Source organism: Hypanus sabinus, chromosome 9 (assembly GCF_030144855.1).
Source record: "Hypanus sabinus isolate sHypSab1 chromosome 9, sHypSab1.hap1, whole genome shotgun sequence".
NCBI lineage: Eukaryota > Metazoa > Chordata > Chondrichthyes > Myliobatiformes > Dasyatidae > Hypanus > Hypanus sabinus.
In genome coordinates this window covers 4,147,633-4,164,360 of record NC_082714.1, presented here as the reverse complement: position 1 = coordinate 4,164,360, position 16,728 = coordinate 4,147,633, and the positions used below count along the sequence as shown (strand labels likewise).

The window sequence follows — 16,728 nt, the reverse complement described above, 5'->3', positions numbered from 1 at the left end:
ATGTCTTGACAGAATTTTGAATTCACTGTTCCTTCAAACAATTGTAAGCTGTTCAGATCCTGAGGCAGCAAAGCAGCGCCAAACCATGAAGCTCCTTCCACCATGCTTCACAGTTGAGATGAGATTTTGGTGTTGGTGTGCTTTGCCCTTTTTCTCCAAACATTGCAATGTACATTTCTGCCAGAAAGTTAAAACTTTTGTCTCATCTGTCCACAGAACATTGTTCCAGAAGTGTTGTGGAATATCTAGGTGGTCTTTTGTAGCCTTTTCCAGCTTCATGCATCTCTACAATTCTTCTTCTAAAAGTTGTTTTGATTGAGGCATGGTGCACATAAACAGATCCTTCTTCAGAAGAGCATTTACTTTGTGTTTTTATAGGGTAGGGCATTTTTACAATGCACACTTCCAATCTCATCTCCTTGACTGGAACACCTGACTCCAAACAGCTTTTGTAGAAGGCATTACCCCAGACTTTTATCACATACTTTTTTGAACCTCGGCTGTGATTGTTTAGATGGTGTACTCAGTATTGATGAGTAGTAGTATAATTATTTGTGTGTTATTGGTTTTTATATATACATATTAAAAAAACACATACAAATACACACAGATTTACATGTCCTATTATAATTTATAATTATGTATTACAAAGACCTGCTGTCACATAACAATAGATTTCATGACATATGCCAGTGATATTAAACATGATCCTGATAATTAGGCTGTGGATGAAGAACCAGGAGAGGAAACTGGACATACAGCACCAGTCTGGTTCAAGGGTAAAGAGTGAGAGGGAGTGGACAGTGAGGGCTGGGTCTCGGGGCAGTAGGCTCAATGGCAGACAGTTTATGGTTCAGGCCCACGGACCACACCCCACCCGATACTCACGGGAACCACGCTGGTTACAGTCAGGGCCACCAGTGCCCGCTGCCGCAATCCAGTGAATCCCACAATGCCGAACTTGTCTTCAAGGTGTAGCAGGACCTTGGTGAGTTCCACACTGACCTATGGGCAGAAAGCAGACCTATGGGACCTATGGGAGAGTGACACAGGAGGCACAGCCACAAAGATCCCTCTCATTGGGTCAAACCCCACCTTTCACCCACACAACCCCTTTCCATGGGACACTTCCTGGGTGTGAGAGACTCTGAGGGAGGAGTTAACCCCAGAGCTCAGGTTCCTGCCTGTCAAACACACACTCATACAAGTTGGACATCCTGGTGTTAGGGGTCACTCTTGAGTTATAAGTTCATGGAAAGCATAATTATGGATGAACTAAAATGAGAACCAGTCTTTAGGAAATAAAACCTGTTCACAATTTAACTTCCAACTTCGTAGCTAGTGAAACTAATCAGTGGGTGTGGGACATTCGGATTCTGTCCCATAGGGACAGACTATAGATGAATGTTCCTGCTGTTACCGCATTGTTAGAGATGTGTCTCTGCCACTTCAAAATTAAACTTACAAAGATAAAGATAAAAATGTGTGTATATATATGTCACCATATATAACCAGCTTCAGATGGGGCTGGTGAAAGTCAGCTACATTCTTTATTAATCACACTTTTTCTGGTAAATGTACACTGAAAACAAAAGCTTGTGACTTCTGAGTCGAGCTTTTGAATCACCTATATGCCCTGACATCTTGCAGCACGAACCGAAGTCTCGAAGGTGCAGAACGGTTGTGGCATAGCAGGGTCCAGGCTCAACAGGATAGAATGAGCAAATATAGGGCCATTGCTGGAGAGGACTTGGAGGCAATTCGATGCAGCAGAACTGAGGAGAGTTGAGGCAGAGCGTGGGCCCTGAGAGTGAGGAAAGACCCGAAATTTGATCAATTTAAGCACTGAACAGAATTGGAAAGGTTGGGTTCAGGATGAATTGAGGCAGGGGTCGCAGAGTAAGGAATGACCTGAAATTTGGATGATTTAAGTGTCAGGCCAGACTGAAAAGGTCAGGATGTCAGGGCCAGAGGTAAAGGATGGGCCAGTGTAGATCACTACTCCATGAGGTTTACTTGTCTCTGCACTGAAATGAGACTGTGGCCTGCAACAAACGGGCTTCTGAACAACCCTGTGATTCATTTCCTTGTAGGCCTACTCAATAAATACAATAACCATAATAGCATCAACTGGGTGTATAACCAGCGTGCAAAAGATGACAAACTGTGCAAATACAAAAGGAAATAATAATCAAATGTGGAGAACAAGAGATGAAGAGTTCTTGAAAGTGAATCCATGGGTTGTGGAAACATTTCAGCGATGGGACAAGCGAAGTTATCCCCTTTGGTTCAAGAGCCTGATTGTTGAGTTTGAGGAGATTTGGTACATCACCAGCGACTCTGAGAAATTTCTACAGATGTACCATGAAGAGTATTCTAACTGGTTACATCACTGTCTGATATGGGTTACTACAGAGGATTGAAGTTGTAAACTTAGTCAGCTCCATCAAAGGCACTAGCCTCTGTACTATCCAGGACATCTTTAAGGAGCAGTGCCTCAAAAAGGTGATATCCATCATTAAGGACCTGCCCCCCATCACTCAGGTCATGACTTGTTCTCACTGCTACCATCAGGAAGGAGGTATGGAAGCCTGAAAGCACACACCCAATCATTCAGGAACAGCTTTTCCCCTCAGAAATCCGCTTTCTGAATGGACATTAACCCATGAACACAATTTTTTATTTTTACTTTTTTATTTCTATTTTTGCACTATTTAATGATTTAACTATTACATTTATATAATATATAAATATATATATATATATATATATATATATATATATATATATATACTGTAATTCAGTTTAATCCCACTTTTACAATGTATTGGATTCTACTGCTGATGCAAAAACAACAAATTTCATGACACATGCCAGTAATATTAAACCTGATTCTGATTATTGTTCCTGGACCTGGTGGTGAGTCCAGAGGCTCCTGTGCCACCTTCCTGGTAGCAACAGTGAAAACAGGGCATGGCCTGGGCGGTGGGGTTCCTGATGATGGATGTTGCTTTCCTGTGACAGCGTTCATGTAGATGTACTCAATGCTTTACCTGTTTTGTAGGATTTTCCATACAAGGGCATTGATGTTTCCATACCAGGCTGTGATACAGCCAATCAATATACTCTCCACTACACATCTATAGAAGTTTGTCAAAGATTTGGACAAAATCTTTTGTCCCGCACCATTTAATCATGGCTGATCTATTTCCCTCTCAACCTCATTCTCCTGCCTCCTCCCCATAGTCTTTCATGCCCAGACTAATCAAGAACCTATTAACATCTGCCTTAAACCTGGCCTCGACAGCCACTTGTAGCAACAAAGTCCAGATTCACCACCCTTTGAGTCATAGAAAAGGACAATATAGAAACAGGCCCTTTGGCCCATCTAGTCTGTACCAAACCATTTAAACTGCCTACTCCTATTGACCTGCACTGGGACCAAAGCACTCCATATTCCTATCAAATTGTCCTGAACGCTGAAATCAAGCTCGCATCCATCATTTCTGCTGGCAGCTTGTTCCACACATTCACCACCTTCTGAGTGAAGAAGTTTTCTCTCATGTTCCCCTTAAACTTATCACCTTCAACTCTTAACCCATGACCTCTAGTTCCAGTCTCACCAACCTCAGTGGAAAAAGTCTGCTTGCATTTGCCCCATCTATACCCCTAATAATTTTGTATACCTCTATCAAATCTCTCAATTTTCTACGTTCCAAGAAATAAAATCCTAATCTATTCAATCTTTCTGTATAATTTAGATCTTGCAAACCTAGCATCATCCTTGTAAGCTTCCTCTGTACTCTTTCAACCTCATTTACACCTTTCCAATAGGTAGGTGACCTAAACTGCACACAATATTCCAAATTAGGCCTCAGCAATGTCTTAAACATCAATGTAACATCCCATGTCCTGTACTCAGCACTTTGATCTATGAAGGCCAATGTGCCAAAAGCTTTCTTTAAAACCTATCTACCTGTGACGCCACTTTCAATGGATTATGGACTGGTATTCCCAAATCCCTTCGTCCCATCACACACCTCAAGGCCCTACCATTCACTGTGTAAAACCTACCATGGCTGGTGCTACCGAAGTGTAACACCTTGCGCTTGTCTGTGTTAAATAACATCTGCCATTTTCAGCCCCATTTTATCCCACTGCAAGCTATGATAGTATTCCTTACTGTCCACTACACCCTCATTCTTGGTGTCACCCACACAATTGCCGATCTAGTTCAACACATTATCATTAGGATTGTGGATATAGATGACAAACAAAAATGGACCCAGCACTCCCCTACTCACAGGCCTCCAGTTAGAGAGGCAACCCTGTACTACCACTCTGGCTTATCCCGCAAAGCCAATGTCTAATCTAGTTTACTCCTCACCTTGAATGCTGAGCGACTGAATCTTCTTGGCCAACCTTCCATGCAGGACCATGTCAAGTGCCATGCTAAAGTCCATGTAGACAACATCCACTGTCTTGCCTTCATCAACTTTTCTGTAACTTCCTCGAAAGACTCTGTAAGATTGGTTAGGCATGACCTACCCCACACAAAGCAATGCTAACTATCCTTAGTCAGTCCACATCTATCCAAACACTTATATATCCAGTCCCTTAGAATACCTTCCAATAACTTTCCCACTACTGATGTCAGGCTCACTAGCCTATGATCTCCTGATTAACTTTTAGAGCCTTTCTTAAACAGTGGAACAACAGTGGCTATCCTCCAATCCTCTGGTACCTCTCCTGTCACTAAGGATGATTTAAATATCTCTGCTAGGGCCCTAACAATTTCTGCACTTGCCACTGTGTCCAAGGGAACACCATGTCAGGCCTTGGGGATTTATCCACCCTAATTTGCCTCAAGACAGCAAACACCTCCTCCTCTGTAATCTGTATACAGTCCATGAAGTTGATGCCGCTTTGCCTTACTTCTTTAGACTCTGTGTCTTGAGTAGTTACAGACACAGATCTTCCCCATCTCTTTTGGCTCCATGCATGGTTTACTATTCTGATTTTACAGAGGATCAATTTTGTACCTTACACTCCTTTTGCTCTTAACATCTCTGTAAACTCCCTTAGGGTTTTCCTTTACCTTGTTTGTTTAAGGCAAGTTCATGCCTTCTTTTAACATTCCTGATTTCTTCAGTTCTCTTGCATTTCTTATACTCCATAAGCACCTCATTTGTTCCTACCTGCCTAAACCTGCTATGTACCTCCCTTTTTTTTTAATTAACTAGGGCCTCAATATATCTTGAAAACCAAGCCTCTCAAGAGAATTGTTATCTTTACCTTTTATTTGGCAGTCATATACAAGCTTTGCACTCTAAAAATTTCACTTTTGAAGGCCTCCCACTTACCACGCACACCTTTGCCAGAGAACTATCTGTCCCAATCCAACATGCCAGATCCTTTCTGAGACCATCAAATTTGCCATTCTCCAACTCAGAATCTCAAATTGCAGACCAGAACTATTGTTTTGCATATTTACTTTGAAACTAATGGCTTTGTGATCCCTAGATGCAAAGTGTTCCCCTACACAATTTTCTGTCACGTGTCCTAATAGGAGATCAAGTATCTCTTTGGGACTTCTATGTACTGGTGAAGGAAACTTCCCTGAACACATTTGATAAACTCTATCCTATCTAGTTCTTTTACAGTATTGGATTCCCAGTCAGTACGCTCTGTTATTGCAAATGTTACTTGATTTAAACTTATAAGAGGTGCAAACACTTGTATTTGATACAAGTTTAGCCTGGAATTGCCACTTTGCCTGTGAGATGACTTTTTGGAGATCATATCTGAACCTCTTGTAACATTTCACAGGGTAGGCTTATCCAGAAAGTCAGAAGGCATGGAATCCAGGGAAGTTTGGCCAGGTGGATTCAGAATTGGCTTGCCTGCAGAAAGCAAAGGGTCATGGTGGAGGGAGTACATTCGGATTGGAGGGTTATGAATAGTAGTGTACAACCTGGATGTGGGGGTAGAAGGGTGGGCTGGCAAGTTTGCAGACGTCACAAAGGTTGGTGGTGTTGTGGATAGTGTAGAGGATTGTTGAAGATTGCAGAGAGACATTGATAGGATGCAGAAGTGGCAGATGGAGTTCAACCCGGAGAAGTGTGAGGTGGTACACTTTGGAAGGACAAACTCCAAGGCAGAGTACAAAGTAAATGGCAGGATACTTGGGAGTGTGGAGGAGCAGAGGGATCTGGGGTACATGTCCACAGATCCCTGAAAGTTGCCTCACAGGTAGATAGGGTAGTTAAGAAAGCTAATGGGGTGTTAGCTTTCATAAGTCGAGGGATAGAGTTTAAGAGTCACGAGGTAATGATGCAGCTCTATAAAACTGCTTAGGCCACACTTGGAGTACTGTGTCCAGTTCCGGTTGCCTCACTGTAGGAAGGATGTGGAAGCATTGGAAAGGGTACCGAGGAGATTTACCAGGATACTGCCTGGTTTAGAGAGTATGGATTATGATCAGAGATTAAGGGAGCTAGGGCTTTACTATTTGGAGAGAAGGAGGATGAGAGGAGACATGATAGAGGTATACAAGAGGAATAGATAGAGTGGACAGCCACTGTCTCTTCCCCAGGGCACCACTGCTCAGTACAAGAGGACATGGCTTTAAGGTAAGGGGTGGGAAGTTTAAGAGGGATATTAGAGGAAGGTTTTTTTACTCAGAGTGGTTGGTGCGTGGACTGCACTGCCTGAGTCAGTGATGGAGGCAGACACACTAGTGAAATTTAAGAGATTACTATACAGTTATATGGAGGAATTTAAGGTGGGGGTTTATATGGGAGGCAGGGTTTCAGGGTCGGCACAACATTGTGGGCTGAAGGGCCTGTACTGTGCTGTACTATTCTATGTTCTATTCTTGGCTATCAGCCTTGAATGCTTCTGATCTGGCCCTCAGCAGATTGTGGATCTCATGGCTCATCCATGGCTTCTGATTGGGGAAGACACTGAATGATTTTGTGGCGACACGCTCATCTACAACTGTTTTAATACAGTCTGTGACAATCATGGTATATTTATTTAGATCCACAGATTAGTCCTTGAACACGGTCCAGTCCACAGACGTGAAGTAATCCTGTAGTCACTCCTTTGTCTCCCCTGGTATTACAGGAAAATTACTGGCATGGTTAGAGCGTTGGCTGATTGGTAGGAGGCAGAAGGTGGGAATAAAAGGACCCTTGTCTGGTTGGCTGCCAGTGAGTAGTGGTGTTCTGCAGGGGTCAGTGTTGGAACCTCTTCTTTTTATGTTGTATATCAGTGATTTAGATGATGGAATAGATGGCTTTGTTGTCAAGTTTGCAGATGATACGAAGATTGGTGGAGGGGCAGGTAGTGTTGAGGAAACAGGTAGGATGCAGAAGGACTTAAACAGATTAGGAGAATGGGCAAGAAAATGGCAAATGAAATACAATGTTGGAAAGTGCATGGTCAGGCACTTTGGAAGTAGAAATAAATGTGCAGACTATTTTCTAAATGGGGAGAAAATCCAAAATTCAGAGAAGCAAAGGGACTTGGGAGTCATTGTACAGAACACCCTAAAGGCTAACTTGCAGGTAGAGTCAGTGATGAGGAAGGCAAATGTAATGTTAGCATTCATTTCAAAAAGGCCAGAATACAAGAGCAGGGATGTGATGCTGAGGCTTTATAAGGCACTGGTGAGGCCTCATCTTGACTATTGTGAACAGTTTTGGGCTCCTCACTTAAGAAAAGATGTGTTGGCATTGGAGAGGGATCAGGGAGGTTCACAAGGATGATTTTGGGAATGAAAGGGTTATCATACGAGGAATGTTTTATGGCTGTAGGTCTGTACTCACTGGAATTTAGAAGGACAGGGGGGATCTTATTGAAACCTTTCAAATGTTGAAAGGCCTAGACAGAGTAGATGTGGAAAGGATGTTTCCCATGGTGGAGGAGTTTAGAACAAGAGGGCACAGCCTCAGGATAGTGGAAAGTCCATTTAAAACAGAGATGCGGAGAAATTTCTTTAGACAGAAGGTGGTGAATTTGTGGAATTTATTACCACGGGCAGCTGTGGAGGGCAGGTCATTGGGTGTACTTAAGGTAGGTCTTGATAGTTTCTTGATTGGACATGGCGTCAAAGGTTACTGGGAGAAGGCTGGGGAGTGGGGCTGAGGAGGGGGAAAAAGGATAGCCATGACTGAATGGCAGAGCAGGCTCGATGGGCCAAATGGCCTAATTCTGCTTCTATGTCTTATGACCACCTCTTGGTTCTGCTAATAGCTAGAGACTTGCTCTTTAGGCTCCACCTGTATGCAGAAGGAGAGGGACAGTCAAGTGATCAGATTTCCTGAAATGCGGTCTGGGCATGGAATGGTAGGCATTCTTTATCTTAATAAAACAGCGGTCTAGTGTGTTGGGACCTCTGGTACTAAAAGTTATATGCTAAGGGCAATTTGCCCTTGTATCCTTGCACATTTGCTAACAAGATTGTTGGTAGAGGAGGTCTCATTCTTTTGTGTTTCAGCCTGGCTCGAAGTCCTCCCCTCCTACCTTACTTCTGACCACAGTGATGAACCTTCATCTGCCTAAAGGTGCCATACCTGCTTGTTTGAGAGTTAAGTCTGCTGAATCTTTCAAAAGATTGTGAAATATGCTATTCATTAAGTTGACTTAAAAGTATATTGCTGAAAGAGAAATTACATGCAGCAGATTGCAGTGACAGTGATTAAAAGAGATATATTTAAAAGTTTGTGCACTTAATACAGAGCTCAGAACAGAGATCTTTCTTCTTGTTTAACCTTCTGGTTAGTTTTATATTCATGGAGCCATCCCTCACTGTAACAAGGTGTGTGCAGTTTGTACTCGAGGCTTTTGGAACAGACACCCTACTGAATATTCAAAGAGATTCCACTAGTTGGTACATGCTGCCATTGTAAATATGTAATTCTGTATATCTGGACTATAACAACAGGACAAGAATATAATTGTATGTTTGTGCAGCTGAGGTTTTATAAGGCTCTGGTCAGGCTGTCCTGGGGTAATGTGAGCAGTTTTGGGCCCTTATCTAAGAATGAATGTGCTGGAATTGAAGAGGATCCAGAGAAAGTTCAGGAGAATGATTCTGGGAATAGAAGGGTTAACATATGAGGAACGTTTGATGGCTCTGGGCCTGTGCTCACTAGAGTTTAGAAGAATGAAGGGAAATCTCATTAAAACTTATCGACTACTGAAAGGCCTAGATGGAGTGGACATGGAGAGAATGTTTCCCATAGCGGGAGAGTCTAGGACCAGAGGTCAAAGCCTCAGAATAGGACACTCATTTAGAACAGAGAAGAGGAGAATTTCTTTAGCCAGGAGGTAGTGAACCTGTGGAATCCATTGCCACAGAAAACTGTGGGGGCCAAGTCACTGGAGGTAGATATGTTCTTGATTAGTCAGGGCATCAAGGTTATGGCCAGAAAGCAGAATGAGTTTGAGAGGGATAATAAGTTAACCATGATGGAATGGCGGAGCAGACACAATGGGCTGAATGGACTATTTCTTATGTATATTCATGGTTCAGTTGCTTTGACTATATTCCAAATGTTATAGGTGATTACAGCAATCAAAATTGTTCACTGTTATTTTTGTGGTGACTGCGTCAGGAGAGTCAGATTCACTGCGTGAATACGTTCCCCGGTTACTGCGTGGCTCAGTCTCAGTCAGTCACGACACTCTTTCTCCTCACCTCTCTGGCTGCATTTGGGTTCTTTCTGATCAGGTCCTCCAAGATCTTCAAGCTCCCTTCCACCCTCTCGGGATTGTCCGATGCCAGCAGTACTGCAAGGGAGGAAGGGAGGGTACAGCTCACACAGTGCCAGGAAGGCGATGGCAGTTAAATTCTTCCCCTCCATTTTCTCCCAGACCCCTATCACCTCCATTCCACACACACAGCCTCTCCCCCTCCCGTGGCCCAGACATACAGACACCAACACCACCCCCCACCCCCCTACCCCGTGTGGGGCAAGCTCACCCTCCAGACAGTCACCGACATACACCGGGGCTTGACTGCGACACAACTCAGAGTCTGCAGACAGGTCGTAGGGAACCAGCTCATCATCACTGTCAGCAGAGGGGAGAAAATGGAGAATGAGTGGAGAGTAAGCAAGAGTGCAGGGTAGGAGTTGGGGAGAGAGGAGGGGGCAGGAAGGGGAGAGGAATGGGCGGGGGTAGGAGTGGTGGAGAGAGGAGGGGGCAGGAAGGGGAGAGGAATGGGCGGGGGTAGGAGTGGCGGAGAGAGGAGGGGGCAGGAAGGGGAGAGGAATGGGTGGGGGCAGGAGGGGAGAGAGGTGGGGGCAGGACAGATAGGGACAGGATAGTGGAGAAAAGTGAGTGGGGGGCAAAAGAGAGAGGAGGGCCGAAGGATAGGGGAGAAGCGGGTATGAGGCAGGGTAGATATAAAACTCATATTCCAACCTGTCTAACTCAGATTCGGTCTCTGTCTGGTTGCTGCCTCTGCTCTCAGTTGCTTCTTGTCTGGTGTCTGTCTGCGATTCACCATTTCTAGGAAGGGAACAGAGCCAATCAATGCTTTCACCTCTGGGCAGTAGATGTCGGTGAGAAGTCTTCATATTGGAGGAGGGGAAACAGGCAGAAATCCTAAGAGGATACCAGTGCTGGCTGGTTTCAGCAGCATCGTGGATCCTGGTGCCTTGTAAGGGATGTCGGGCAGAGAGATTAGCTGGAACGCCAGTAACGTGGAGTTTAAGCATGAAAGGTGAAATAGTTAAGGGGGACCTGATGAGGAACGTCTTCACTCGGGACAGTGAGAATGTGAATGAGCTGCCAGTGGAAGTGCCGGACTTGGGTTCAATTTAAAATTAAGAGAAGTTTCTACATGGATGGGAGGGGTATGGATGGTTATTGGCCACATGCCAATGGTACAAGGCAGTAAAACATTTAAGCATGAACAAGATGGGCCAAAGCACCTATTTGTGTTGTGCAATATGACTCTAAGTCAGCAGAGAAAGGGCAGATGGAGAACTCTTTTCAAAAGGGCCAGCACTAGCATGATGGGCTGATCAATCTCTTATTTTGTATCCAAATGGGTGAGTTCTTCCCTACAGGGAGTTTAAAGACCAATGAATGAGAGAGTGTGGAACCTCCCCATGGTGTGATCAAGTGACCACACTCCCTCTCATTGCATCCTGAGCCAAAGAAACACGTATCCAGCAGAAAGCAAGTGTCATGTCTCTCTGGACTCTGGACACTTCTAGACCAGGATTTCTCAACCAGTGTTCTGCGAGAGATCGTGATTTTAAAAACTAAACATAATTTTTTGAATCGCACGACATGTGAAACTAGCGTTCACAATGGTGGACAGTGACCAAGCAGCCCTGTTAACAATCTCATTAGAGGTCTCTCAGCCCAGAATGGCAGTATGCAGTAGGATCATATTAATTCTCTGTTTTTGATGCAAGCTTGGGGAGGCCTTGGATAATTGGTGAGCGCTGTACTACATTGAGGGGAGGACGGTAGGCTGATAATTGGTGAGCGCTGTATTGCACAGAGGGGTGGACGGTCAGTTGATAATTGACGAGCATGGAGGCAAGGACAGTAGGCTGATAATTGGTGAGAAACTGGATTGCACAGAGGGAGGACAGTCGGCAGATGAGGAGCATGAAGTGCATTTTCTGTGCACTGAATAGACTCACCCAACTTGGGCTGTGGTGTCAGCCTCTCACTTACCCGCCACCGACTGACTTATGGGAGCGAGCAAGCTCCAACGGTGTAGAGGAAAATTGGAGAGCAATTTTCAATCTAAAGAAGGAATTTTTACATGTTGCGACTCAGCTGCTGGCCTGCTACTTTGCTGCTGTTGTAAAAATTGCGATTGTGTAGGTTAGAAGTGAACTGTATTGTCAAGTTTTCATACTTTTTTACTCTTTTCCCATTTAGTTATTTATTATGCCATTCTTTTTTATATATTATTAACCCTCTGTTAGGATAAGATGCAGTATGAGAAATTGAAAAGGCTTCAGTTTCAAACAGTATGATAACTTGATGTATTGATGACGTCACATGATGCTGAAGAAGTTGTGTGATAAACTGAAAAAGAACAGTTTCTCTATGCAGGTTGATGAGTCAACAGATTTCGCCAGTAAATGTCATGTTGTAGCATTTGTAAGATTTGTAAATGATAGTGAAATTCAATAAAACGTTTTCTGTTGCAAAGAGCTGCCCGAAACAAGCAAAGGCTAAGATATATTGAATGTTTTACCTTCATATCTGGAAACAAAAGGTCTGTTTTAGAGGAACTGTGAATTACAGGATTACTTTCAAGAAAATAGCAGGCCAGATTTTGCCTGCAGAAGACCACTGTTAACCTAATCCTTCTACAAGGGAACTACACCAATGAACATGTCACAGCAAATGGAAAACCAATATGCAAGAAATCTACTGAAAAAGCTGCAGAAAGTTGTAAACTCAGGCAGCTCCATCATGGGCATTAGCTTTCCCACAATTGAGGACATTTTCAAAAGGCAGTATCTCTAAAAAGTAGCATGTTGCCATTAAGGACCCCCATCACCCAGCGAATGCCCTCTTCTCTTTGCTACTATTGAGGAGGATGTACACACTCAACATTTCTGGAACAGCTTCTTTCCCATTGCTGTCCGATCTCTGAATGAACAATGAACCTGTGTACACCACCTCACTGCTTTATTTTGCTCCCTTTTTGCACTACTTATTTTTTTAAAAATATACTTACTGTCATTTATAGTTTTTTATTATTATATATTGCAAAGTATTGCTGCCGCAAAACAACAAATTTCATAATATTTCAGTGATATTAAACCTGATTCTGATTCTGAGTACCTGTGTGGCTGTGGGGGGCTCTCCCAGCTCGACAGGGGTCTCGGAGTGCAGAGTGAGCGAATCTCCCTCACCTCATCATCGTCCTCATACTGAAAGATCAGAGAGTACAACTCATCAGCTGCTGTGGAGGACAAGGAACGATGTGGGCATGGGAAAAGGGGTGACTAAATTAATGATGCAAGAGCAAAGTGTGTGACTACATGGGTGTGTAATGACCTGCACAACTGTGCACACTCCCCACCCACACGCAATGAGGCAAGGACAACAGGGCTTGTTACAAACTGCAACTGATGCAGTGAAGGGGTCAGTCCCAACTGTCCACCTGAGTGTGACTGCAGATCGGGAGTGGGTGGGAGGAGGCACTCAGCCCATCCAGCCTGCCCCACCTCATCTCCACACTAACCACTTTAACAACCTATGTTCAGTTAGGCTTCAAATTGTAGTTCACTTAGATTCACTTGCCCCATCACTGAAATGTTCCCACAACTAATGAACTCACTTTCATGGCCTCTTCATTTCATTCTCAATATTATTTATTTATGTATTATTTCCTCTCTTTTGTATTTGCACAGTTTGTTGTCTTCTGCACTCTGGTTGAATACCCTAGTTGGGCAATCTTTCATTGATTCTGTTATGGTCATGGTTCTATAGATTTATTGAGTATGCCCAAAATAAAATGAATCTCAGGGTTGTATAAGGTGACATATGTACTTTGACGATAAAATTTACTTCGAGCTTTTAATATGTTGTTCTGTGTCAGCATTAGTGTACATTATGCTTGGTTAGATGTTACACAATCACCTGTTGCTAGTAACTTGCGATATGTTTGGTTCTATACTAGTGTAGTTGCTGTTTACACACTCGATGTTTTAGGAGCGACTTCTTCCTCTCCACCATCAGATTTTGAATGATCCATGAACACTATCTCAATATTTTTGGTCAGTTTTTGCACTACTTAGTTGTAGTTACTTCTCTGCATTGCTTGCTGGTACAAACTGACCCTGTGACATGCACTCTGAACACCTAATAACACAGCTGTGACCATGGGATTTATGTCTCATCTTGACTTACACAGAACAAAGACTAGTAAGCACAGGACAGGCCCTTGAGCCCATAATGTTATGCCAATCCAATTAAATTAATAATCAATTGGCTCACTAATCTCTTCAGCTTACACAATGTCCATTTCCTCCCATCTTCCTCTCATTTGTGTGCCTGTCTAAACATCTTTTAAGAGTTCCTGGTGTATCCACCTCTATCACCACCCAGGCACCCACCACTCTCTATGTAAAAACTTGCCCCTCATATCTCCTTTCAAATTAACCTTGCTCAGCTTAAATGCATGCCGTCTGGTATTAGACATTTCAACCCTGGGAAACAGATACTGTCTGTCTACTCTATCTATGCCTCTTAAAACTTTATAAACTGCTATCAGACCTCCTGCCAGCCTCCACCCTTCCAGAGAAAACAACCCAAGGTTGTTGAACCTCTCATTAGAGCACATGCCCTCTAATTCAGGCAATATCTTGGTCAATGTCTTCTGCCCCCTCTCCAAAACCTCAACAGCCTTCTTATAATGGGTGACTAGAACTGTATGCAATACTCCAGCTTCAGCCTAACTAAAGTTTTGTAAAACTGCAACGTAATTTCCTGAAAATCTTCTAGACATCATCTCCAGAACTAACACCTACCACCCCTGGTTTGTCAAGAACTGGTTCATCTTTGCCTTACCAATATTAAAAACAAAGACACACCATCCCTGAGAGAAATTAATTCACCTCATCTTCATCCTGAGTGGGCAACCGACTAGTTAAAGCATTCACTGTCCTCAGTCTAGATTCTCCTACTAGAAAATACATTCTATCATACAGCAGAGCTAGTGTGGAAGGATTAACATAATATCCAGGTAAGGACAGACTGCAGATAGAGAGCAGACAGCCAAGGCAAGAAAGGTCTTTGAAGATAACTTTTCTTTGCACAGTAGCAGTCTGGGGACAAGATCAGCGACCCAAGGCACACACATCATCTAACAAAGTAACTTTACTAATTTGAAAGCATCATCAGTTGTCAGCTTGTAGATTCTATTAAATTTTAACATCTGTATTATGAATGGTGATTGTTCTTGCAAGAAAGGAATCAAAACATACATAGTTTACCAAATAGTCAATATCCATAATCTCTGTTCAGAATTCATAAGATATAAGACATAGGAGCAGAATTAGGCCACTCAGCTCATCAAGTCTGCTCTGCCATTTCATCATTGCTAATTTATTATCCCAACCGATTCTCCTGCCTTCTCTCTACAACCTCTGACGCCCTGACTAATCAAAACCCAATCAACCTCCGCTTTAAATATACTCCAACTCTATGACTTAGCCTCTATGGCCACCCTTGGCAATGAATTCCACAAATTCATCACCCTCTTGACTAAAGAAATTCTCCTCATCCTTGTTCCAAATGGATGTCTCCTTGTCTGAGGTTATGCTCTCTGGTCTGAGATTCATCCGCTACAGGGAACATCTTCCCAAAATCCAGAGTCTAGGGCCGTTCAATATTTCATTGGTTTGTATGAGATCTCCCCTCATCCTTCTAAACTCCAGTTGGTACAGGCCCAGAGTCATCAAACACTTCTCATACGTTAACCCTTTCATTCCCAAGGATTATATGCATGTCCTCCTCTGGACTCATTTCAAATGACAGCACATCTCTTCATAGGTAAAGGGCCCAAAACTGCTCACAATAGTCCAAGTGTGGTCTGACCAATACCTTATAAAGCCTCAGTGTCACATCCTTGCTCTTACATTCTAGTTCTCTCAAAATGAATGCTGACGTTGCATTTGCCTTCTTTCCTGACTCAACCTGCAGGTTAACCTTTAGTGAATCCTGCACAAGGACTCCCAAATCCCCTTGCACCTCTAATTCAGAATGTTGTTCTCCTTATACAGAAGTAAAATTAAGTATGATTGAGTTGTAAATGTGTATGTGTTCAGGGTCCATTTCTTTTATTTATTATTACCCCCCTCCCCTCACCATTCTAGCCTTTTTCCCAGGGAGGTGTGCTACAAACATAGGTTTACGATCAGAGGTGAGAGATTTACCTGGGCATTACAAACACCGATGTCTGAATGCTGTTTGTTGACTATTGCTCAGCGTTTAACACCATCATTCCTACAGTCCTGATCGATAAGCTTCAGAACGTGGCTCTCTGCAATGGGATCTATGACTTCCTAACCAGAAGACCACAATCTGTGCAGGTTGTAAATAATATGAAAGGCATTGATCGTGTAGATAGACAAAAGCTTTTTCCCAAGGCTGAAAGGGCTAACATGAGAGGGCACAGTTTCAAGGTGCTTGGAAGTAGGTACAGAGGAGATGTCAGGTGTTAAGTTTTTTTTAATGCAGAAAGTGGTGAGTGTGTGGAATGGGCTGCTGGCAACAGTGGTGGAGGTGGATAAGATAGGGTCTTTTAAGAGTCTCCTGGACAGGTATATGGAACTTAGAAAAGTAGAGGGTTATGGGTAACCCTAGGTAATTTCTAAGGTGAGGACATGTTCAACACAGCTTTGTGGGCCGAAGGGCCTGTATTGTGCTGTAGGTTTTCTATGTTTCTAACATCTCCTCCTTGCTGATGACAACACCGAGGCACCTCAGGGGTGTGTGGTTAGCCCACTGCTCCACTCCCTCTACACCCATGACTGTGTGGCTAGGTATAGCTCAAATGCTATCTATAAACTTGCTGATGATACAAACATTCTTGGTAGAATTTCAGATGGAAACGAGAGGGAGTATAGGAGTGAGATATATGAGCTAGTTGAGTGGTGTCGCAGCAACAACCTTTTCAACTTCAGTAAATTGAATCCTCAGAGGGATCAGAGCAATTTCAAGTTCCTGGGT

At 43.3% G+C, this 16,728-nt stretch overlaps 1 protein-coding gene across 7 annotated transcripts in view; it reads right to left on the bottom strand.

The window, feature by feature from the left end:
* telo2 (TEL2, telomere maintenance 2, homolog (S. cerevisiae)) overlaps positions 1-16,728 on the bottom strand; it is a 34,488-nt gene that overhangs the window by 4,325 nt on the left and 13,435 nt on the right. For all 7 annotated transcript variants that reach the window (XR_009513856.1, XR_009513857.1, XR_009513858.1 and 4 more), the window contains 5 exons: positions 12,835-12,923; positions 10,435-10,521; positions 9,992-10,080; positions 9,707-9,798; positions 889-1,005 (listed from right to left, as the gene is read on the bottom strand). Coding sequence is in view for 4 of the 7 variants with exons in the window: in XM_059978877.1 (XP_059834860.1) it covers positions 889-1,005; positions 9,707-9,798; positions 9,992-10,080; positions 10,435-10,521; positions 12,835-12,923 (474 nt within the window). In the remaining 3 variants the exon portion in view is untranslated. The remainder of the gene's footprint in view (positions 1-888; positions 1,006-9,706; positions 9,799-9,991; positions 10,081-10,434; positions 10,522-12,834; positions 12,924-16,728) is intronic.